At 47.2% G+C, this 25,122-nt stretch overlaps 1 protein-coding gene across 1 annotated transcript in view; it reads right to left on the bottom strand.

Annotated features, from left to right (window-relative positions):
- Positions 1-21,305, bottom strand: part of FGF18 (fibroblast growth factor 18) — a 48,264-nt gene extending 26,959 nt beyond the window's left edge. The window contains exons 1-2 of the mRNA XM_067305086.1: positions 21,294-21,305; positions 21,027-21,207 (exon numbers count right to left, since the gene is read on the bottom strand). Coding sequence (XP_067161187.1) covers positions 21,027-21,207; positions 21,294-21,305 — 193 coding nt within the window. The remainder of the gene's footprint in view (positions 1-21,026; positions 21,208-21,293) is intronic.
- Positions 21,306-25,122: the final 3,817 nt, after the last annotated feature.

The raw sequence follows: 25,122 nt of genomic DNA, 5'->3' as shown, positions 1-25,122 counted from the left end.
AGAAGGTCGGTGCTCAGGAGTGCTGAGCTCTGACCCACATACCATTACAGTTAGCTCATCAAGTTTGTCTTTAGTGAGCACAGAATATAGATGTCAAATTATAAAAAGGCATGGTCATCGGGACGTTTCTACTAATCCCACCTCTCCAGCGAGGTGCCATACCAACAGCTCCAAGATTCAGCCTCCAGGTACTTACGTTTTTTAAGCCATCGCTTTGTACAAGAATGGGAACTATCCAGTCTTAAATCAGTGAGACTATGCAGTGAACAGCGCACTAAAATAGTCTTAAATCAGCCTTTTTTGTGGTCTAACTGAGGTTCTCTTTTTAACATCCCAGAGTATCCAGGTCTGAAGAGATAATGAATATCTTTTATTAGGTCAGCTCATGTAGTTAGGGAAAAGAGAAGATTTCAGGCCCATAAAGCCCTTACAGCAACAACACAGTAATACACCTCCAGCGCCGAGTCCCTTGTTGCACTTCTCCGTGCCTGATTTTGGGACTGAGGCGAAGCAGAACGGAGAGTTCGGTGCAAACAAAGGGACGACTACAAAGACAGTCCGTCCGTCTCGTGACAGCGCCCACCAGCTCTGGCAGGTCTCAGGAACCAGACATGGCTGAGCATTTGTATGGGAGCCACCACAGGAAGGTCTCTAGCGTTGCAAAGGTCTCCAAGGCACTTTCATTGCAGCAATCTGATACTGGAAATGCTTTCACACCAAGGCCTTCACACACACAGAAGTCCCACAGGTGCTGGTGAAGACCCCTGCAGAGCATCCAGCTCCTGCCATGGGCCACGGGGCTGGACACGGCAGGAGCACGGGTTTGGGACAGAGGGACACCCTGCTCGCCTTCCTAGTCCACCGCTGGGCTGTCTCTGTGCTCTGCCTACCTACAGCTGGCACAAGGGAAGAGCCGGAGAAGCGTGTAGGATCCCAGCACTTTAACAGAGCAACGAGGGCTCAGACACCCTCCCTAACGCACTCCGCTTTACCTTCCTGAGGTTTCGCCTCCGAGCTAGCTGATAAGAGCTCGAGGGTCAGGGAACGGCTTTCAGGCACTCTCGTTTGCAAGCAGCAATCTCACAACCGAGGGCCGTCCTGTCCCACTTCCAGGCTCCTGAGCTATCCGTTCTGCGCTCACTGGGCACGTCTACATGACACGATGCCAAGACATGCGGAAATATCCGTGCTCGTGCCAACCACGCTAGCCTGAGTACCCAGCCCAATACAGATGTGCAAGCATGACACACTGCCTCAGGCACTTAACCCTGCAGTGTGCACAGACCACAGTATTCGGGTACTAAAATACCACTTGCGCCCTACCGCCAAAATCCACTATGTGAGCCTGGCCACCGTCACGGGGGTTCAACCATAAGGGGCGCCCACCCCAAAACTCCCACCACCCGTTCAGCAATGACTCTAAAACATCCACAAGGCATGACTTTGATCTGCTGGTGCTCCCCAAGCGTCTCAGGGATCATCTCAGGGGCGAAGCTGCCTCACAGCTCTGTAGAGGACGTATTGCTTATGCCAGCATGGCAATGCCAAGGAAAAATAAGATCCTGAAACAAAGTACTCTTTTCAGTATTGCCCACTCTGATGCCTAAAGGATGACAAAGCTCTTCAGACACGGTCTCTATAAACTAACTCTAGTCACCACATTTTGGGAGAAGCTTAAATGTAAATATGCTAAACCTGGAGGTCTTTAATCAGTCCGTGCCTATGAAAATCCTTTGCTAGCTAGGCTGACATAAGACCAGAATAAATATCAAGGTAGATCTTAGAAATTTTGCCCAACTTAACTCAGAAAAAACAAAACACAAAACACATGAGGATAATGCTAAGATTACAGGTATGTTACCAGCCCAAGACTCCACTATCCAGAGTGTGTTCATCATTTACCATGTGAAAAATGAATGCAAAATATTGTCATTTTGTCATGGTGCCATTTGCACCCATTTGTAGATATAATAAAACAGGATAAAGCAGTGGAGAATCAGACCTGGACTCTTGCAGATGTTTTATGCATAATTCACCTTAAGAGGCACTAAAAATATTTTGGCAGCAGCTTTGATTCTGTTGAATAAGCTTATTTAGACAAGATTCAGTAAAACTGGAGGCAATAGGTTGTGTGCTTTAAAAAAACGTCTGGGTGGGGAGTGGCAACGAACAAATTCTGAACTGAACTTTACCACCTGCAAACTTGCAATGACTAAGAAGTAGGCCTGGAAAGAGAAACGTTAAAAATGTTAGCACAGAAATTCCTCTATCTCACCAGGGTGTCTTACTGTCTCCAAACACAGCTCAAAAGTGGACAGTATTTCTACAGAGGCAGGAAAACTGCTTGAAAAGCTGCCAGGCTCCGAGTCTGGAATTAGTGAAGGATGAGCCTCAAAAAGTTCAGAAGCTCTGTTATGCTTGAAAAAGCACCTAAAATGAAAAATAAAGGGCCAAACTCTGATGTCTTTGATCATTCTCATTTGAATAAACTCCTACTGACACAGTAAAGACCAACAGACAAGGACCTTAGAGCCTGGCCCTGAGTGTTTCGCTGAAATGCATCCAAAGTATTGGAATCTCTTGGGTCTGGAAATATCATGAACCTTTCCTGTCCCGCAGAGGGTTAGAATTACCACAAGAACAAACTCTGCTGAGGTTATTTTGACTCTCTTGTTCCCAGTCTCAGCTGAACCCAACAAAAATACTGATGTACATGAAAATAATAATAAGCAGTGAATGACAATCATGGGAACCCCATGTACTCTTGCTTCTTCAAAGCTGCTTTATTTGCAGCCAGAAGTTTAGGACAGACCGTATTTACTCTGAAGCACTTCACCCATCCGTCTTGGGCAGCCTGGTGGTTGGCTGCTCGTCCTCAGCAGTGAAGTAGGTGTGATGTGAGCACCACCATATCCTCTTATCTAGGAGTCCCAAACACATAAATCTCCTCTGTATACCAACATCATGATGGCTTCACATACTCCAAAAGTTAGTCCATCCAGGTTCCACTGCTGGACTTGTGAGTGCTCCAAATTGGGGCTAATCAGGAGAAATCCATAAAGAATTTGCAGCGAATTAAGATTGTCAGCTGTGCCTGCTATAAAAAGGTGCTACTTTCTCTGTGCGCTGTGCAGGTTTTATTACTCTGTGCCCTCCAGTAAAAACTGAAATTATGACAATTAATTTTATGGATGGGAATATATGTGTATCATCTGTGCATTTTCCCAAAGGGGCACACTGTAACTTCACCAGGAAGTAAGAAATATGCTGAAAGCAAAGTCACACGAATCTACAGCACTTTCAATAGGGTTCTTGGGGCTCTGGAACTCAGAGAGGCAAAGGCAGTAGTGCAGTCCACAAGAACAAATGTTGAACGTGGGGAAGATTATTCTATGCTTTAAGATTAAAAACAGTCTCTGCTGTGACAAACAGATGCACAGCCAGTATCAAATAAGCCTGACCTTGATTTTTAATGTTCACGCTACTAGCACTCACTTTTGCCATGTAAAAGATAATACTATTGAATGACGTACGCAACCATCGCTTTCAAATAAGAATATTACAGTGTGACTATTTGGGGGGCAAAGGCTGAAAGAGGAACAAGGACTGATCTTCTATAGCGCCTGGTCCCTCCTCTGAGGGGACACGCTCGGGAACCGAGCGCTCTCAAGACAAGTCCCTCGGAGGACGGGGCTCTGCATCAGCCCTGCCAAAAAGGCCTCTCCCCCCGAGATATTTTCTTTCAGCCTTGCTCAGAGCAGCAGCAATGGCAACAATAACGAAAATCAGATACCACATTGACTCTGCCTTTAGCACCTTTGGTTTGAGAGAACATTTATTTTTGGAAGCATATTTCTCACGAAGGTTTTCTTAAATTATTACCCTCAGTACGCAGCAGAGGTAAGGCTGTTTACTTGCCTTTTAGTGCGTTTTAATTGCGTGAGAAGTTTGAAAGGTTTTTTTTTTTTCATTACTTGAATCATTTGGGACAAAAGGCATCTGGCACTGGATATTTAAATAAGACCTGTCAGAACTGTAAAATTAGTTTTATGTTTTAATAAATGTACTTTAAATATCTCAAATATAATTCTCTGTTCGAAGCACAAGCGTTTGGATTTAGAAAACAGACCCCATGCTAAGTCGCGATATAAAAGTGAATGAAGTACAAGACTAAGCCAGTCCTCCTCCGCGGGCTACAAACACGAGCCGCGAGGAAGAGAGGCAGGATCTCTAACAGCTTCTTTTTGCCGTTCTGGGTTTCAAGAGCCAGTACTGACAGTGTAGGATCTCTATGGTGTTATTTGTTGCTGAGCCCGGTTTCGATGCATCTAGAGGCGCACCCCATCCAAAAAGCTCAGATTCACTCCCACGTTTACTTCTACGTGAACTTTCGCGGTGTTGCCCAAACGTCTCGGTTCAGGCTCGGCTGTACACCTGCAGGCGCTTTTACTGAAAGCCCCAGTTCTGTCGCGATTTATCACTCGTATCGTTCCATTGCAAAAACCTCAGCGCACGGAAAGCCCCGCGGGAGCCCAGCAGGGCCTTTCCCAGCGGCAGGCCCTTCCGGAGCCCGCACCGGCTGCGTTTCTCCCGGCTCGCCCAGGCAATCCCGTCGGAGCCGCGGCGCCCCGCGGCCAGGGAACGCCGCACGGCCCACGGAGCGGCAGCCGGCCGGGGGAACCGGAGCCCGTTCTGCAGCGCCATGCAGCCCGGCGCCGAGCTGCTGCTGCCGCTTTCCGCCAGGTCCCCGTCCAGCGCGAAGGGTTAAAATCCATCCCCCACCGGGCACGACCGAAAGGGAGACTAAAAAGCAGGACGCTGGCGAACGAGGGCAGCGGGCGGCCGAGGGCCCGTGGCCGGGCGCTCGGCCCACAACAGGCGCAGCCGAGCGTGTCCGGCGGCGGACAGCCACGGCGCCGAGGGCTGCGAGCGGGGCGCTGGCGAGCCCTTCTCACGGCGGGGCAACCGGCCGCGGCGGCGGGCAAAACCGCTCCTCGCTCGCGCCCCCTCACCGGGGCTTTCCCGCGTTGTCCTTCCCCGCCGCGGCATTCGCGGCGCTCAAAACCGGCAGGTCAGGCATCCCCGCGTGGCGCACGGAGCGCTTCCCCTCGGGCTGCCGCGGCTTCCCCGCCGCTTCCCGAGTGGACTTCCGAGGGCGGCAGGATTTACTGGGTAGCGAGCCGACCCCTCGGCTGCGGCGGGCGAGAGCGCCTCACGTTAAGTGCCGCTAATGCGTTTTGCATTTGTGCTTGGGGGCAGGAAATCTCAACTTCCAGTGCCAAGGGGTTAATTATAATTTATATAGCAAGATCTCAGGCTGTGGGGTTTTTTTTTTCCCTCCAGCTAATTAAGAGGTACAATTACCTCTGAGAATCAAAGGGATATTTTGGTGCCCAGCTCATAGAAACAGATTACAGGCACTTAAAAGACAAGGACATCCTAGCTTTTCTACACACGCTTAATTTTTGATTTAGACCATTAGAGGGAAACTGTCATATTCCTATTCCAGTATTGCAATGCATGAAGAACGCCTACGACAGCAGATGCAATATGGTAACACACTGTGTTGCTGCTTTCCTAGTGATTTCCTAAGTTTCCAATGATACATTTTACTGATGTATCACCTGCCACTCAGGCATCTTCCAAAACTTCCTGCTTACTAATTAGCAAGGCTTCGTGATATCTTGGAGGGGGGTAATAACCGGCCAGAGCAGCCGGTGGTCAGAGCGCAAGCCCGTGGCTGCTTGCTCCCAAGCTGAGGAGCAGGCACATGAATATTATCGCTTATTCCCAGGAAACCACTTGAAACTGGATGGTGAACAAAGTTACTGTGGCCGCAGAGACTGGCCGTGGAGGCGCGCAGCCTGTGCCGGCCCGTCTGCACTCCCTCTCCGCCTGACGGCCCGCGGTGAGCAGATGGGGACCACTCGCCACGAGGCCCTGGAAGCTGGGGCTGAGGGATAATTGGCACCGCTGGTGCCCAGGGTTTCGGCACGGGCACCCACGGGCACCCACAGGCAGGTGCACGCGTAAAGCGCGGCTGGGCAACGGGGCGGGCTGGCGGATAGCACCCTTGGGACTCGCCTCCACCAGCTCCGCGCCAGCTGGACGCTCAGCAGACGCTGCCGGGTGCAGCACGGAGGTGCCACCTTGGGCAGGCTCGCGCTCGGGCTGGAGGCGAGGGCGTTTTTAAGAGCGAGTCAATCACTTCTCGTAATCTCTGGCCGTCGGCTGCTTTGCTTCGTGTTTGTGCAAAGGTTTAACAGTTGCCATAAACCTGCGTTCTCTTTCTCACCACTTCCAGAGGTGTTTGCTGAGCCATTTGCAAAAGGTTAACGTAATTGAATATTCAGATGTCGGGAGAGGGGGTTTGGGTTGAGGACAGCAAGAAAAGGTTCTGGGGGACCCTTAAAGTCCTGCTCTGGGGAGTCACTGGAGCTACACACACAACAGAGGCTGCAGCCTCGGCCAGGCTTGGCACAGGCTGTGCAAACACCTATTCCGTCAGTCGTTATTCCTTAGGGATGCAGTGGGCACTGTGGGAAATGAAGCACTTCTGTTAAAAACTGGTGCTGTATGATTGTCAGCAGCCCACATAGGCTGCAGGCAGGCTGTCACGCATCTGTATCAGCAGCCTTTCCCTCACCTAAAACATAGCTCGGAAGCACACACGAGGCCGGCGGTGGCAATGAAGCCCAGCGATTTTTCTAAAGAAGGGGTCAGTGTTAGCACAGTTAGTGTCCATCTGTTCGGGCTGAAATGGAGCATGTACTACCGAAGCCAACAGGGGAACTCAGCAACTGGCATCCAGCATCACCTACCCTCTGCCTACGGCTTGATTAAATCGTTTCTGGTTTATCTGGCTGCCCTTTGATCTGCATCCTTTGCTGACAGCGGCAAGCTCACTGGGTTGAATTTGCCACAAAGCGGCGGAAATCCACAAACCAAAACCACACTGTGTAAAGCATTATTGTTAAATTACGAGGAGATAACGCAGTCAACACCTCGGCACGGACAGATGCTGATTGAGATTGCTCATCTCAAAGGGGTTCTGAGAAGCTAATTTGAAACCTGACATTTAAGAGCTCTGTGGCCTTAACAATGCATCTCCTGTGGCTTTAGGCTCTTCGTTGACCAAAAACTTCCCCGATTTAATGGCCTGTTTTTTAACAGCAGTCCTAGATGTATCCATCCCTTTAACCACTCCTCCGCAGGCAGTTGTCAGGAAAAGGGCAAATCAGTTGTCACAAGAAGTTTTACAAGAACATCTACAAATGATACAATCCCGTGTCAAACAGAGCAGTAACTGTGTTTCCTCCAGTACTACGGCAGTCACAGAACGGAATACTCCATTTAGCTGCAGGATGCTAAGTGCAAATTAGGAAGGCTTTCCTATATGAAGTTGAGAGCAATTGGGGGTATAAGATGGAGATGGTACTTCTCAGAGGGTTTATTATTCTGTACAAGAAGGGGTAAAAAAAAAAAGAAGAAGGGGGAAGAGAGAGGGAAATGAGATCTAACATATGGCCAAACTAGGAACACTCTGCCGAAGGGATAAAGATTGCAGCAGCATTGCATGTGCCCAGCTGATCGGAAAATCCAGACCGTCTTTCCTAACATCAGGTATATGATGGGTGCTAGTGCAGGAAAGAAATTAACAGGCTGGAAAAGGACCTGGCTCAGCACTGGAAAAAGCAAGGTGGGAATTACAAAACCGTTGCATGCAGTCATGGCCGAAGCCACTAACCTGCACCGAAGCTCAGTGAACAGGACTTGCAAATGCTTAATCAGCAACACGACCAAGTTATAAAGGAAAGAAAAAGAAAGGAAGGGCAGATCCGGAGGGAAATACATATGTTCCAGCATTACCTTTCCTTACAGCTCACTATTTATTGAAGAAGCAGCAAAAGCGCCAGTGCACTTTAGAATACAAACGCTGACACTGAAATTCAGAGTCCTGAACTGCTTCCAACAGGGAAAATATACTGACCGCAGTCTGTTTGGAGGTCAAACAAAATCAATAGCCTTTCTCTCCAGTCTGTCTCTAGACTAAGCTTCTTTCAAAGACATCCAGAGAAAATGGATCATCTTTTGTTGTTGTGTGTGGTTTTGGGTTGGGCTTTTTTGTTTTGTTTTTTTTTAAGTGGTCAAACATTCATACAAGTATAAGAAACTCCTTCCTCCCTCGACATACTGAAAGGATTGTATAGAGGTCAAAACTGCCCATCAGTTTTACTACACAATAGATGAGCTATCCAAATCTTGGGGAGGAAACCAAGCTGGAAGCTGCTTAACACTTGGGAAGAGAGGAAAAAATAAATCAATGTATTTTCTTGATCAGGGGGTATATTTAAAGCTGGTTATCAATTAGTTCAACACAGTTTGCCATTAAAGAGCACAACAATTTAGCCCCAGGAGCTGAAATTTGCTGTGTTTCCTCGGATTCTTCCTGCTGAGAGACAGATATTGGTTTTAGCCAGGTCAGACACCAAGGAGAAGGACTGAGGCTGAAAGTCACAATCACAACGTTGGACTGTGAAGGGACGCCTGACAACAGATACAACAGGACTGTAAAACAGTCTGGAGTTTGGGAAGCACTCTAAAGAGACAGGCTCAAGCCAAGAGATTTCTTTCACCTCTGCCTTTCTTCCCCACTCAAAGGGCAAAGTAAACTGGTTTAACGTCCTGAAAGAGGTAAAGATGACGAGGTATTGGTTATGGCAGTGGTGCGCAAAGCTTGCCTCTCCACGCCACAGTGCAGGCCTTTTAACACCAACTACAGATTATTCCATCCTGCACAATGTAGACTCCTTACAGATGTAAGTGGTCACCCCAACAATATGTATGGAGAATTTTGCCTCCATTCCATTTTTACAGAATACAAATTCCTTAAAATCGCAATACAAAACCACAAGGAGGACAGAGAGAGACAGACCTCCAGAACAGGCCTCCTGAGGGTCCCACTGAATTCCCCCAAAGGAGACCCACTGCCTTCAAAGCAACAGATCACTGACTGTCTGCCAGGTCTGTCCTGAGAGTTGGTGTTGAAAGACAGGCACAGAATCACAGAGTCATTTAGGTGGGTAAGGATCTCCAGAGGTCATCTGGCTCAATCCTGGGCTCAAGGACGATCATCAGGGTCAGAGACCATCACTCCTTAGCTGGGCTCCAGCACCCCTGCAATGGGTTTCTCCCCCCAGGAAGGCTGACATCCTCGCATTGGTTTAAGAATACATAAGGGTGAGTAGTTACGGTGTCAGAGATACGGTTGGAGAGGGACAGACACATCCACAGCTGCCTTGAGCCCCAGCAGCAGTGGTCCAGACAGAGTGGCTTGCAGCAGAAGCCCACTGCCCACGTATGTGTCCCAGCCCAGGGCAGGCCTCCACGGTCCTTGCATCCAACATCCATGGAGCCACGCTGATTCGCATTTGCTAAGTACCTTTTCAGTGCTCATTAATATACACTCTACATTACAGTCCCCACCCGCACAGCTCCTTCCTTTGGTTACCATCATGACCGTCTCCAGTATTTTGCTCTGGAGGTTGAAGCTTCCTCCCCATTCCCTGCACACCCCTCCCCGCTCTCTGCGTGCCTCCGCACTGCCGCTGGGGACTGCTAGCAGCTGTGCTCCCACATTGCCATTTTTTGCTGCTGGTATCTACACTAGCTGTGTTACAGCTACTATATGTCTGCACCTTCTATAGCTACCCTTCTGCCTGCAGCATACACATCACGTCAAAAAAAACCCCTCTTAGCATGCCAGACCTGATAACTACGAGCATCCTGACTCATCCATCCAACTGCACTCACATATGCTGCAGGAAGAAGGCTTTGTTCCACCATCCACCGAAAAGGGCACCTCATTTCGGAGGCAACATATTTAGCATCTTCTAATTAGGATCTCAGCTTCTTCTTGTGCCCACGCAGGTCTAATAGTCCTGGCACTGTGGACTTGGTACAGCCCTAGAAAATCCTGGCATAGCCCAAAACAGGTTACGGCAATGGTGCCAGCCAAGTGTTCACCCAAACTCATTATAGTTGCAAGAACAGCCAAGGCTTCCAGCTAGAAACAACAGCGCGGTTTCTTTGCAATGCCTTTTAGCTCCCCTCCTCCAGCCCTCCCAGCTGGGTCAATTTACCCAGCGACTACAAAGCTCTTAGGTTTACTTGTTAGCACCCCCAAATTAGTAGGTGTAAAGTCAATATCCTTTTCTTATTTGCCTCCTAACTTGTTGCCAGTTAAAAAACTTAACTTGAAAAAGACTGTTAAAAATGCAGATGCAGAAGCAAATTAAATAAAGGTAAGAATCACCGCTGATCAAATGTCACACAAAGACCGGGAGGCCGGGCTAACCACGCAGCACCCGACTATTATCACAGGCTAAAACTTAACAGCTTTGATTTGCCTCCCACTGGCTAAAAAGGTTTGAAATGCAAGGTCTTATCAAAGGTGCAAGACGCATGATGAACGGGAGGCACTGCTGGGCGCTTAATCTCCTTTCAGTCTCACACAGGAGGCTCAGGAACGGCTCTACAGATGTCAGTAGAGTTTCAGGAGTGCAGGCAAGAGGAAAATCAGGCCTCAGCTGTAGCAGAGAAGCAGCCTGGTGATCCTTCTGGCTCCATGGAACTAGTAGAAACATTATTTTGGATTTATACTAAAGGTATGAGGCAAGATGCTTAGCTGGTCAAATCTGGGACAACATCACTGACACCAACAGGACAAGAGCAGATTGCAGCAGCTGAGGAGTTTTCCTTCTGCCTCGACGCAGTACGTTAGCTGAAACTGGGAAATCCAAGCACCCCTCGGACCGCTTTGTCACTCACCACTGCAAAAACCAGCAACAGTAATAATGGCGTTTGCACTGAGGTTTCCCCTCACACCCATCCCACGTGGTGGGAGCCAGGGACACAACATGGCCCTCACAGCTGTCCCTGGCCCAGTGCTGAGGCCATTTGTACACGTCTTCTCCACTTTTTAGACTTCTCTGGCGTGTATATGCCGTCCTATTCTTAGCTCTCCCCTGCTGCTTCTCCACAGCGTGGGGTCTTCACCGCTTCCAACGGTTGTGGCCGATTATCCCCTGCTGCTAGAGCCCCCCGCCCCATACTTAATTGCCAGTTTCCACTCCCACTTAGTCTTGAAAAGCAGTTGAGAACAAAGGGTATAAACCAAACCATACCTGCCACACCAACTTGAAGCCTGAATCCCAAGTGTATTTTGCCTACCACATGCTCAAATGCCAACCAGAAAACATCTCAGCTGCCACCATCATCATTCAAGGCACAATACCCGCTCCTCCTCCATTGCACAAGTCCCGTTCTTTGATGGAGAACAGAAGCAGCTGAGCAGCAGGAGAGAATAAGGACTCGTCTACACTGCGCTACCTGGGACCAGATCCTTCCAGCCAAAACAGCTGCCATCCAGTTGTGATAAATGGGAAACTGCTTGTTGGAGAAGACCCAAAATTCGTTACAGTTGCAGAAGGCAGGGTCTCAGCAGATGGCAGGATTTTTTCTTATTGCTTTGGTTAGAAAGGCACACTTTTTGGCAGCAGTGGATGCAAAGGAGGAGAAGGCCTTGTATGCATCCATCTCGCTTCTGAGACACAAGGACAAAAAAAAAATAATAATAATAATCAGAGTGCTGCCCAGAGACTCTTCAAACTCAATCACTCCTGGTAGCATAAGCAAAGAAAAGAAAAGGTGCATTTCTAAAGCTATGACAACCAAAGTCAGGGAGATAGAGCTCAAGAGCCATTTAGAAGCTCTCAGCTTCTCTATCAGCAAAAAAGTATGACTCTTCTGTTTCGGGTATTCTAAAAATACTGAAAATGTATTATGGACAGAGTGTGTACTGTTGCTGGCATGGTTCATTAAGAAGGATGCTCACACAGTACAAGCCATGCTACCATCTCCCTCCAATCCCAGTGCCCCTTTCCTTCCTCACACGCAGTGAGAAAAAGATGGGGCTTTTTACTGGGCCTTCTCATTCCCTTTCCTTCTAGCATGCCTTCCCCTTCTTGCGAACGCTGAGGAGACCGCAGACGCTCTACACGTGTTCTCCTCAGCATCCGACTGGCAGGCAGTCTGGAAAATGCCAGTATTGGAACGGCCTGAATTCAGCGGTTTCTGAATGCTGATCGGACACTATTTCATTCAAGCCACAGATACTCATTTTTGGGGGGTATTTTCAGCTCCCTTTTTGGACTCTTCCAGATTTCCAAGTGTCATGCGTCAGCAATTTCTCCTCTTCAGAACTTCTTACTTTTCACCTTTCTGCCCAGACTAAGGCTCTCTGCAGTTTTAGTAGGGCACCAGGCTCTTCCCTGCTCTTCCAGACGGCCACGCAATGTTACTGGCTTTGTTAATATTTGCTGTGCTCCACCTCGCAGCTGCAGAAATTCCTAACTATCTGTTTTTTAAAAAAGCCAAGGTAAAATCTTATGCAATTGAAGTGCCTTGCTTTTTATAAAGCCTAGCACCTTTCCTGGAGAAACCCAAACCTGAAAAACAGGGATGATCTCACAGCATCTAAAATCACCAAATAATTAGTTCTGAACAAGCTGCTGATAGGGTCTCCATTATCACCCTCTCTTTAGCATCTCACCATTTGTAATGTTTTTATCCTGACAGGACGCCTATGAGGTAAGGTAATGTTGCAACTCTCATTTTAGGGATGAGGAATGGACCCACAAGGAGACGAAGAGGGAGGAAGAAATTCATACCGTGTCACTCTACGTAAGGAGCTAGGGTCCTTTGGCTGCCACTGCCCAGAGGGTCTAGCCCCAGTGTCTCATCATCTAATTTGGGGAGAGTGAAGCAGGGGAGATGCTCCAGCTGATTGCCTCAGCTGCCACCACTGGCGTAAGTCTCCGGCAAAGCAAGCTGCTCAGTTTAGGTCTCTCAGACTGCAGCCTAGCAAGGTATACGTGTTACCTTCGAGCAGAAGTGTGCTTTTTTACACATCAAATTCTGAATTTCCCATCTTGTCTTCAGTTCTTTTGAAGCAAACCCATTTTGCCTGTGAAATTCTTAGTAATACAGGGGGAGAGGGAAGAATGCGTAACAAAAAATTAATTAGAATGTTCTTAATGCAGTTATTGACATTCTTCATTTCCCCCAAGCTGCATTTCCGACAAAGGACAAATCTCAGCGGCCACTTGCTAACGCACATTAATGCATGCAGAAGGCAAAGAAGCAAATTACTACAAGTCAATTTGTTTAAGATGTTTTCCTGTTCCCTCTCCCTCAAAAGTAATTAAAAAAGCCTTTCAGAAATTCTGGGTAACCTATTCTCAGGGTACTTTTAATTGTGCCCCAAGAACCAACTTGAATTCATGACTATCCAAATGACGAGATACGGGAAAACCTCAGATACCACAATAAAAGGTTTGATAATAGACACGAAAATAAAACAACTAGAATAAACTTGAGACTCTCTCAGCCCTTGTGCATAAAATCACTCATGGTCTAGAAATATTAAAATTACGCAAACTTCTTTTAGAACTTCATCATCTCCCAGTAACCACAAGGGAGTTCCCGTATATAAATTCTGCATAAAAGTAATTTTTGTACTAATATACACAATGTGTTTCCAGAATCACAGAAGAGACAGGGAACCCCCAACTTTGTTTCTGTGTTATTTCATCACAGCCAGGAAAGAACATTTAGCAAAGCAGCTGCTCAAGCTTCACGGGAAAAAAGCGTAATCACAGCAAGGCAGGAACAGATAATATCATATTGACCTGTCTTCAGGGTCTGGCATTCACATTTTCATAAAGTGCCTAGGAAGATAAATCACTATACTAATAATATTTGTATTGATTATCTAAACTGAAGCAGCAATCGACTCCATTGTCTCACTTCCTCTTAAATTGCTCACAGATGGGATCCTATTTCCTATTCTGCATTTCTAATGGGAACACTTAAATCACAGCATAGAATTATATACACACACAAACTGTTAACAAAAACCCTTTTACGACTTGCATGAAAATAAAGATTTTTCATTTTGTAGCTCACTTTCCACTCCACATAGAAATTAAAAGTGACAAATTATCAGCAGACCTCTAAATTACTTCTCCTCGTTATTTCTGGGTACCTAATATTTACTGACAGGCAGGCCTACGTTTTCCAAAGCATGACCAGTGATTTAGGGGACTTTAATTTCAGACACAGAAATACATACATAAAATAGGTGACTGGGTTTTTTTTCCTAAAAGCCAAGACTCTTTAAGACATCTCAAGGTCCAGAAATAAGGAAATCAAAAATCACTTTACTGTCAGGAGGAGAAATGAACAACTGCTTCTGCTACAGGGGCTACTACAGGTACTTATACAAAGCAGAGTCTGCAGAGACAAATGAACTTCAGGTGCGAAACTTGCCTCAGTGGGAGTTTGGAGTAGCAGGTATCAAAAACAAAGGTTTAGGAATTTGGCAAAAAAACATATTGTTTGAAATAGGTTGTTCATAAATCAAAAAGCAAAAGGTTTGGGTTTTTTTTTCCCCAGACTTCTCATCTTGTCTAAGCAGAGCTTCCCCCTACATTGGCACAGACACAGAATACAGCAAAAAAAAAAAAGTCTTGAATGTACAGATGGTTCGTATAAGACGATTACAACATATTTCAAATGGCTGCTGAACCTTTCAGAGCCGACGCTAAGGTGACGGCAATGGAGCCTCCTGGCCGCGCCGGGAACGGGGAGGTCCAGCTCCAGCCTCGCTGTTAGCGGCTCAGCAAAGCACCGAGTTGCCTTGCAGCGCTGCCGGTTCGGCCCCGCCGCGCAAGGGAAAACTTTGCCACTGGCTGATCGCGCTGCCCAAATGAGAAGGGGAGACGTTAAAAAAAGTAATAATAAAGGAATCGGGCGATGTTGGGCAAGAGGGAAAAAAACCGAGACAACACAGCAGCTGGACAGCGAAGGCTTGCCTGGCTTAGGCCAATCACCGGCCCCATATGACTGTACAGCTGCCATGGTGAATGATCATCGCTTACGCTGAGGTCAGCTCTGCCCCCAGGCTAAGTAAGTGAAAATAAATGGTTTAGAAGATAAAAGGTCTTTTAAAAAAATTATTTGTCTTGTTGTCATGTCAAAACTGTAACGGGAAGAGACTGGAGGCAGCAATACGTAGCTTAAATAGGAAACAGCCATCCCGATGTTTCAGCTGAATAAATTACAAAGCAAATCACAGTTCATTCAGGGTATTTGCTGATCTGTACTGGGCCAGACAGGCTCTTTCGCACATACCTGGTTCCTGGGAAGAAAAGCAATTTCTGAACGTCATGCCTGTGGAAATACGTCTAATACCTTCTAGCCCTAGTCACTACTTGGGATGCATCTCCTGTCTTTCTTACAGGTTAATTCTGTGCCTTCCAGCCACAATGAGATAGTTTTTCTTCTTGCTCTTCCCAGGGGGGTCAAAATTGATTTTAACTATTCTAGGAAGGGAAAGGGTTAACCAGTTTTCCCAAGGCAGCTTGCTGTTAAGGTGCCAGAAATGCTGAGGGGAAAGAATGACTTGCTAAAGATGGGACAATGGCACTGGTATTTTGCATTTGTTTCCCGGCTTTGAGATAGAACAAATGGGAGTCATTAGTGAAATGAGTTTAGGGAGTTCTAAATTAGCTGTCAGGCTGCCAAACCCAAAGAAGTGCTATGTCAGCTCATTAATTCTGGAGAGCGCAGGATTACCCGAACCTAGGAAGGAATCCTGCAAAATTTAGAGTCAATTAAAGGAGGCTATTTTGCTATAATAATATTTTCCACACGTATTACACCTCCTCATGGAACAGAGCCCACTTCTACCGCAAATGAAATCTCCGTCGGGATGGAGTGTGGCTGATGTCTAGACAGCTGTAACGTGCCCGACATGGGCCTGTCCACTGGCATCTGTGGGATGCTCCGGCTAGAAGGGAAGGGGGGGCAGCCAGCTGCTGAGCACCTCGCCCAGCCTGGCGTGGCCGAGGAAGGAGGCACCGGCCTCCCCGAGCTCCTTGCTTCCTCCGTAAGGCTGCAGGAGGAATTCGTGTGCCCGGTGCAACCCTCCGAGCTAGAGACCTTCCTACCTGCGAAAGCACTTCTGTGCCGGGTGCAATGCCAGCGCCGAGGAACGGCCAGGACGCGTCTTCACGATAAGCGAAGGCAAAGGCTGGCATCACGCGTGCGCAGCATCTCTGCAGTTTGCCTCCCTCCTTGGTCTACCTGAGCCCAGAGTTGTTCACGCTCTGTCAGCAAACACATGCTCTGCTAACCTCTGCGAGGCTCCTGTCTGCGGAGGACGTGCTGAGTCCTGAGCTCAAACCCACCGAATTCAGTGGGAATTTTTGAAAATCCTTGGCCAGCTCAGGGCCGGGTCCTCCGGGAGGCTGAAAATGCTGGTGGCTGAAGGGAGGCTGTGAGCGAGAGCTAGCACACCTGCGCGCTGTGCCCCTTGCCTGGGGTATCTTAAAACAAGCCACTTTTACAATATAAACTAGGAGGTTTGGACTCAAGAATTTTTTTTTTAATTGGGATAGACTAAGTCAATGTTGTACTTCAGGCCAAAATACCAATGGCAATAACCCGTAACAGCTAATAACCTACCTAATAACCCAACAGCTAATAACCACATCCTATCCTTAAGTATTCCCAGGCAATCTCCTCACTGCAGATACAACTTAACTCCGGAGAGAGGGCCAGCCCAAAACACCCCTCACACTCCCCTTACATCTCTCCTCACGGCCACCACTTCACGCTGCCCCCCAGGACAACAGTAGACAGGGACACTTTAAAACAAAAATCACATGGCTGTGAAATACAAATGAGGCAAAAAATGCCTTCACCCAACCAAGAGAGCTCTGTCTCACCGAGTGAACCGGATACAAAGATAGTGAACAAACAGGATAGAATGTCTTCTGCCTTTTGTGAAATGAAAATAAATGAAAGGATCTAAGGTTTCAGGTCACTGATCCCTCTCTTCCCTATCTGTACCATTTATCGGAGGTAGAAAATAAAGGTTCCAGGTCCTTTTCTTTTTTTTTGTCAAGCTCTTTAATGGTTGTTTTTTCTCCTTCCCCCTTTCATTTTCTGAATGAAAGAACCACTTAGGAACCTGTAAAGTAATAATAAGCTTATAACAGGAATATTGTTTTTCTGAGCCAGTGCAAACTCTTTCTGAATAGGCTGAAGACATTAAAGCAAAAATGCAATTGGTAAATAGATCAGTCTTTTAATTAGTTTATAGTCTGTTAAGAGATAATATTTTGCTCACATAGATCGCCTGTTATCTAAAGATCTCAGAGCACTTTAGGAACATCAATTAACCCTTAAAAAAAAACAGCCATGGGAGATAGGTAAGTGTATTTAGATTAATTAGTGCTTCTGTGAGCAGCAGGCATTATTATTAGATTTAATTTAGTCCAATAATTGACTTATCTGTTAATGGATTCTAATTCATCTGCAAAGGGATCAAATCCATCTGATTAAAAGGATTACATCGACTCAATTAATTCTATTAACTGACTTAATTTGCCATTTAATAATTCGACACATGGGGCCAGATCTTGGCCATGAATAGGGCATAAACCAAAAATCACATACCAGAATTATTATGCCAGTAAAACTATCTATTTCAGAGCCTGCGTTTTTCTTTGCACATGGAATTTGCAGGGCAAGATGAAGCATTCAAGGGGCTTCCTCCAGCTGGATTGCTCCAGACCCCGCACTATCTCAGCTCTTCGCTGAGCCGTGGCTGGCTGGTCTTTTTGCTGTACTCATGATGGTGCCTGGAAAACAGCAATTCCCTGCCTAAGATTTGTCGCTTCCCTTCTTTTCTGGGCATTCTCTTCAACCAAGAGGTGAGAAGTTTTACAGAAGTCAATAAAAGCTTGCAATAAAACTAGTCAATTTTCCCGGTCTTCAAAGGCAGGGTAACCCTCACACACCAGCCATTTGGAAGCTGTATACGTGCACAAGAAAAGGTCACCTCTTCACTTGGACACTCTGTTCTTTAATCAGTTGTGTGTGGATGGGGGCGAGGGGAAAAAGGAGCTCAATTAGCTCGCCCATCCTCAGGACTGGCCAGTGCTAGTTGCGCGTGATGAGCACCGTGGGACACAGCCATGGCCGCACAGCTCTGCAGAGACTCCCCTGCTTCCCGCACCAAGATCGAGTCCTTATAGCCCTTGCCCAATGTTGCCTTCTCTTACTGGGACTAAGCTGGAAGGACACAGTGCCACTTCGATGAGCCAGGAAAAGGGCTTCTGGCCCCTCGATGCACCCTCCACGCTGTAAGCTCTGCAGAGCCTCCTGCTCACGGCCTTGCTGTGCTGAAGCAATGAGTCCTGCTGCTGGTGGCACACTCAGGATCACTTGTTCTGTCTCACAGCTTTCCACTTTGGCACGTTTTTCCGTTGCCCACGCTTGTGCCCGACCAGCTATAGCTATCCCGCTGGACTGCAGAGCAGGTGTCCAGCACGAGCGGTCGGCAACAGCCCTGCCTGCCGCTGTACCGCGGCTCAGCAAGTGGCAGGCAGGAGGATTCAGGGCCGGAGCCAGCTCACGTTCCAGTTTCACATCCACCTTTTCCTACGCTGCCTTTTCTCAGACACTGGCTCTTGCTTGTCCTCCCCAACCCTTTGCTGGACTGAGACGTGGTCTCTGTAATCCCGACAACGTCATTTCACCTCCACCATTATCTCCCCTTTTAGTGGGGACAGGGTTAAGAGAGTGGAGAAGCTGTGGGAGACAGCATTGTCTGCAAGGGCAGTGCAGCCAAAAAAAGAACTGGGAATTAGGCACTCCCAAATGCTAAGCCTAGCTCCAACTCGCTGTGCCAACTTGGAGACAGCAAAGGAGGAAAGAGAGAAAGGGCAGGAGGAAAAACAGCCATCTGCTGCACAAGAGGAAAGGTGTCCTGCTACCGAGGCAGATCTGACCAGCAACACTGAGATTTGGATCAAAAGTTCGCAACTGTTCAGATCCCCAGACCTGATTTAAGCCTCTCTCTGGTCTTGATCAAAGGTTACTCCATAATAATGCCTCTGGGGGAGGGGTTCCCAGCACATAATGAATCCTGTGTCATTGCCTTTGTATCCAGTTTTGGCTGTAACACAGATGGTTCTCACTTCAGTAACTCTGACATCTCTCCCCCCTTCATTATCACAGCTAGGAGCTCTGCATGGTCACATCCTGGACCTCCAGGCCCCACCTCACTGTCTCCCCGATTATCATGCTCTAAGTGTTCCTGTGCCAAGCAAGATGACGAACAGATTTCCATAACCTTTCAGCATGGCTAGAAATGGGAAGGCTTTGCAGCTTGACACATCAAGGAGTTTTATCGGTGGGAGCGGGGGAGGGAGCAGGCAGGGGCGTTAGCAAATGGACTCAATGGTCAGAGCACTTCGGGTTATTAGAAGGATGCCGGCGACCAGGAGTGGAGAGGATTTGGTGGCAAGTAGCAGTGCACGTACCGGGGAGCTCCTCAGATTGGAAATCTAAGGCTCTACAATCGTGCAGCTTTTCTACTGGCCACGAGCACTCTCCTGCGCGAGGATTTGTTGTTCAGACATGATTGCATATGTATGAAGGGGACAAGATGGGCTTTGACACATAAATTAGCACTTGTCAGCTGCTCACGGGCACACTTCCCTGCTGCACCCCACTGTAAATGCTGCCTTCTTTTACGGAGAAGAAAACTGCATCACGTTACCTGCCATTTACTGTGGGCAAGAGCGTTTCCTGAGAAGCCAGCAGCTCACATGCAGTAACTAGTTTGCATATCAAACCTGAAGAGGATGAATGCAATAAAATGACACCATAATTAGCAACCAAATGGTAGTACTTTCCACTCCTGTTTTATCGCAAAATTTTGGAATGACAAAGGACAACGTAGATGAGCCTTCGGGGCAGAGCTTTCTCTGAGCCACCGGGTCACTTTACCAAACAGCCTTGGGGGGTTCATTTCACACCGGTCAGGTACTTTCTAGCTGACGCTTGCTACAGCACAACTCACCCTGTTCCTCCGCATATGTTCACAGTGCCAGTAGCTGCCCCTCTGTGGTAGGCATGGACCATCCCTCATCCTGCTTGAAGTATCCTCTGGGAACAACTATTTTCAAACAAATGTTGACCTGCCCTTCATTGTACCCCATTTCCACCTCCACCAGCACTGCATGCGAAATCAGCATCATGCGGATATGCGTTCTGGCCAACACATACAAATAGACTTCTGCAACAACACATGAACGCACAGGGCTGTCCATCCATAACAGAAGAAAGGAACAGTACTCAAAACAGAGGAAACCCTTCCAGCAGTGGTCATTCAGGCCTAAACCAAGCGGAGCAAAAGTATCTCTGCCAAAACCATCTCAAAATGTACCAGGACTATGGAGTTTGTTCACAATTCAGTCTCTCAGCAGCACTTTTTATCATGTTTCTTGTGTGCAAGTCAAGGTGAAAACAGTTGAATCCACTGCTGGCCTACAAGCAGTTCAGTTATTTGTGTTCCAGCAGGACCCACATGCCCTGAGATCCAGCTCTTAAAGCTCCAAAATCTGCTTCATTCCAGCTCAAACTAAATATCCCTCCCCTGGAAATGAAGAGAAGGGAATGCTTCACTCAAGCATCAGACTGGATTCACCCAAACTCAGGCCAAATTCACAACCGCAGGTCCCTAAGCCTGGGGCCAGAGTTCACATGGAAAGAACTTCCCAAATCACCAACCTTGGGATCATTTGTGAATTACATGAGACACACTGTAAGCCCACCTGTTGGGCAGAGAAAGATTTTCTCTTCAAGCACCATCATACACTAATAAATTGGGGCATCACATTACTGTGGGAACTGTCTGCAGCTGGGAGATTGGGCTGACAGCCTGCTCTCACACAGCAAATCCCATGATCTTAATCTGAAAAAGGTTTTTTTCCCTCTTATCCTGTTTTTTATTGCTCATCTCGTTTTTCTTCCAAAAAGTTCTCAACCCAACATAGTGAATTAAAGCTTTTGAACTAGAGTCTGGGGATCCCAGTAAGTATTCTTACCATATTTATCTCCATCTTCTCCTTTGGCGCTGATCCTCCTGCCTAGCACTTGGATGTGTTTCCCACTTGTCCTGCTGTAGAGCTGATAGAGCCGAAGCTGCTTCCTGCTCACATCGTCCCTTGCTCGCGTTTGGTTCTCCACGTGTATCCGAAAATCTACATTCTCCTCGGCAGCAAACATCTGAAAGCGGTAAGGGGAGAGATGAGAGAGAACAGGCTATGAAACAAAATAAGCATCTTGGATAGAAAGATTACACATCAACCTGCCAAAGGGCACATGGCGCAACAGTACTTGAATTTGGCTGGCCTTCACTTGACAGTTGAGGCCACTGTATCAGGCACTCAAAATGTAATTCTACCCGGAGCTGGCTCTAGACAGTAAACCAAACCTTGATTTTAACAATCAAACTGTGTGGGTTTTTTTTGTTTTGAGTAAAAACTTCTGCTCAGTCCTGCTTTGATTTAATCCTGGTCAGCCCAACTGTCCATAAATTAGGCTCTTGCTTGCATATGCATAGCCTCTACCAGGGCAAAGGGGCATGCATGGGAGTCAGGGGGCTGACGATTCGGTTCCAAAGAAAAGGCTTTGTGCTTCACCTTCAGCAGCCACGTTGCTTCCACAGGACTAACTACTTATGCTGACATTAGCATCCTCAATTCTGAATATGCATGGACATAAAATCTACTAAGCTAAGTGGAATTTGTATATGGGGCTCTCTTCAGAGTAACGTTTTAGCCAGCTCTGCTTTTAAGCGAAGCCAGCTCATTGCTGACAGTCTACCGCTGCATCTCTGTCTGCCCCAACGGGATCGCCGCTGGGGGAGAGATCACTTGAGTCAGCGAGAGCACAAGCAGCGCACGGAGCAAAGGAGCTGTTCGCAGCAGGGATCTGCTCTCTTGAGCCACTTCCCGTGTTTTTTCTGGCCTACGGATTAAATTAACCTTAGTTAACTACAGCTTTCTAACACTACTAGAAACTTCCTCTGACACATCTGCCCTTCTCTGGAGATACTGTTTCCAACCTTAACTTAAGTTTCCCAAAAAACACTGAAACAGCATTCCTGCTTCTGCTCCAGAGTCACCCCAGCTCACCCAGGGTGAGAGGACCAGGCGACCAAGAAGTTCTGGAGAAGGCCAGCCTGAACGGGAGGCTTTGCAGCACACATCCGAAGCACTTCACGCTCAACATAAAAGAGAGAGAAATCACTCCATGATCTGAGAGCATCTGCACCACTGTGCCCACACTGCCCACACAAATCCTACGCATGGGCAACATTTTGGTGGCAGACTCCCTTCACGGGACAATAAATCATTCAGAAACCAAAAGCGGCAAAGGATTATCAAGTGACACACACACAAAACTTCTTCACAATAGGCAATTTTTAATTTGACCAAGACAAATAATGTTCAAAATCTACTCATCGTTGATGAGCTGTAATGCTGCGTACGAGCTGCAAGTGAGAGATGAAATTCCCCGCAAAATAAGAATCACATGGGAATTTAATGATGCCTAGGTTTGGGGCTGGCAAAGGAACAAAATTTACTCCTAGCAGAGTTACTACTTTTAATACATTCCAGCTACAGCATTCTTCTCCTTCAGGCTTGGATGCAACAATGTTCTGATATATTAGTGTGGGGATGGAGCGGGCAATGCAAATGGAAAAGGGTCAATAAATCCTCGCTCGGGTCCATGCCAGCCTGAAACACACAGGAGCAAGTGGCCGCAATGCACAAAGCAGTCCCACTTCAGCCTTCTGCATCTGTCATCTCATACCGGGAAAAGGTCTAAGCCAAACAGACAAATCCTCCCTGAAAGTCAAAACCTCACAAGAACTTTTTAGCTTTTCCAATTATCAAGTAGACACACCGATCAGCAGCAGGAGGAAAACTTCGGGCAGGCAGTGCTGCTTAGCACCAGCCCTTCACTAAGCAACCCAAACAAAAACATTATATTCAACACAGTGGCAACAGCAATGAGGTTCACAGGGATGTTACAGGCTCGCCTTTGCTGCCCTCATTAAATGCTGGGATTATGCTATTTGAATCCTGAGTCCTAGGAAAGAAACCAATTTAACTCTCTTATTTTACTGTCAGAAGTCAAAAGGAGCCTGCAGGAGCTAAATACACAGGTGGCACAAAAGAAGACACAGGGAGCCACTGTGTCTGAACAGACATTCAAGGTGACAACAGAGGTGAAGGACGAGGACTCTACGGTTAACAGGAGCAGTATTTCCCACCCTCCGAAAACAGTCCGGCAAGAAGCAGCGATTCAAACTCGGGAAGCAAGAGCAGAAACAGCCCTCGCACCTGCCAGGACACCGCACAAGGTTAACGGCGCTCCCGGCCTCTGCTTCAGTCCTGCTCCGCTCACTTTACTACATCCCAAGTCACCGGAGCTCAGTCTGAGCAAAGCAAGCAGGATTTGGCTTTTAACATGAATAATACTAATTTTTTTTTCTTCCTACATCTCTTCTTGTTTTCTTTTCAAATAACATTGTTACAAAGGATGCAAAAGTACTAAAAATAGAGATGTTCAAATAATGTTGACAGTCTGCCTCATAGCCACAAAAGCAAGGCTATTTGCAGTAAAGATTCTGGCTCCATCATTTTAAGATTTAAAACAGATTTTAAATCAAGATGACGTCGGTACATTGCTTTCACCACATGTTAATGAGTTTCACATTTTTTCTAGGAAAAAACAAAACAGGTGGGATTGGAAGTGGGGGGAAGGGAAGGTTGTTCTGCTTTCTTGGAAACTTCAAATAGAAAAGGCAATCTATTTTCCAAAGCACATTTTAATCGTCTCTTTGCACAGAAACACCTTTGGGGTGGATCGGCTTCCCCAGATTTCCCCTTGCTCCGTCTGATCTCCCAGGCTGTAACTACCAGGCTTCCTCCCCGTGCCCTGATCCTCCCGAGCCGCGTCCACGTGGCCAGTCCAACCGAGCCCCAGCATTTAACATTAAATGCAGTAATTGTGAAGGATGACAGCCTTCATCTTCAGCTCGCTAAAGCAATCGCCTTCTGAAGAGCTGAGAAATGGGAAAGGTTTCTCACCAGAACAGATGAGCTGTGGCCTGGCAGGGATCAGAAGGGGACCGTGAGCCCCAGCAGCAAATCCACCCGAGTACCTATCACCCCATCATCTTGCCAGCAACAGACCCGGCTCTAAAACAGTTCTCGCAGGGGGAGAAATCCTGGAAGAGGAAGGTAGAGTTACAAGTGCTCTCCTTGTGGCTGAACTGTCCCCTGGACAAGAAGCCCTGATCCAGAGAAGCACTGAAATCACCGGGATTTAGCTGTGTGCTTAAAGATAAGTACATGCTTAATCACTTTGCTGAAACAGGATGCTCTGCTGGAGCATGGCCAAAGTGAATTAGCTGTGCCAGCCTGGGTTGCATCTGGCCCACAGCAGAGAGTATCAATATTCTAAAATAAAATTTCATGCAGTGTTGATTTCATAAGATAAAACCTATTTGATCGTTGCTGAAATCCACTCTCACAGTATCCCTGCCCTAAAGAGTGTACTCCCTCAAGCAGCTAACTTTACTGAGATAAGGAAGTCCATTTATATATACCATAAGAGAGGCTCTCTTTCATAAATCTCAAAAAAAAATTAGTAACATATGCCTCCTGCAGTAACTGATCGCCAACACTCTCTCAGGAAGGTCACCTAAAACCAAGCCCGTTCCCCCCCATATATATTTCTGCAACAATCACAACCACACAAGAACGAACACAGAAATGTCTTTATCAAGTCCCAGCCACATTTAAGAACTTAAGGGCTTTAACTTCTGTTCGCCAACGCAAAATGAAATCTTCCTTTTATCGTTACTATGTGCTACTACTGCATATAAAAAACATTACATACAAAATGACTGCCTGTTCTTTTGACTTTCAGTCTGAGCATCCAGGCAACCTGCCCTGTAACCACCGATCCTGCGAGACGCGTACAACCCAAGCCCATGGAAATTTGCAGTTGCCTTTCCAATTCGCTTCAACGGACCATGGAACAGGCCCCCGGCCAAGCACCTGCACCTGCACGAAACGGCTGATTCTGCTTCTAGCTCCAGATGGGGAACAGGCTGTAGGGGAC

The sequence above is a fragment of the Apteryx mantelli genome, chromosome 14 (assembly GCF_036417845.1).
Source record: "Apteryx mantelli isolate bAptMan1 chromosome 14, bAptMan1.hap1, whole genome shotgun sequence".
Lineage (NCBI taxonomy): Eukaryota > Metazoa > Chordata > Aves > Apterygiformes > Apterygidae > Apteryx > Apteryx mantelli.
This window is presented reverse-complemented; position numbering and strand designations above follow the sequence as displayed.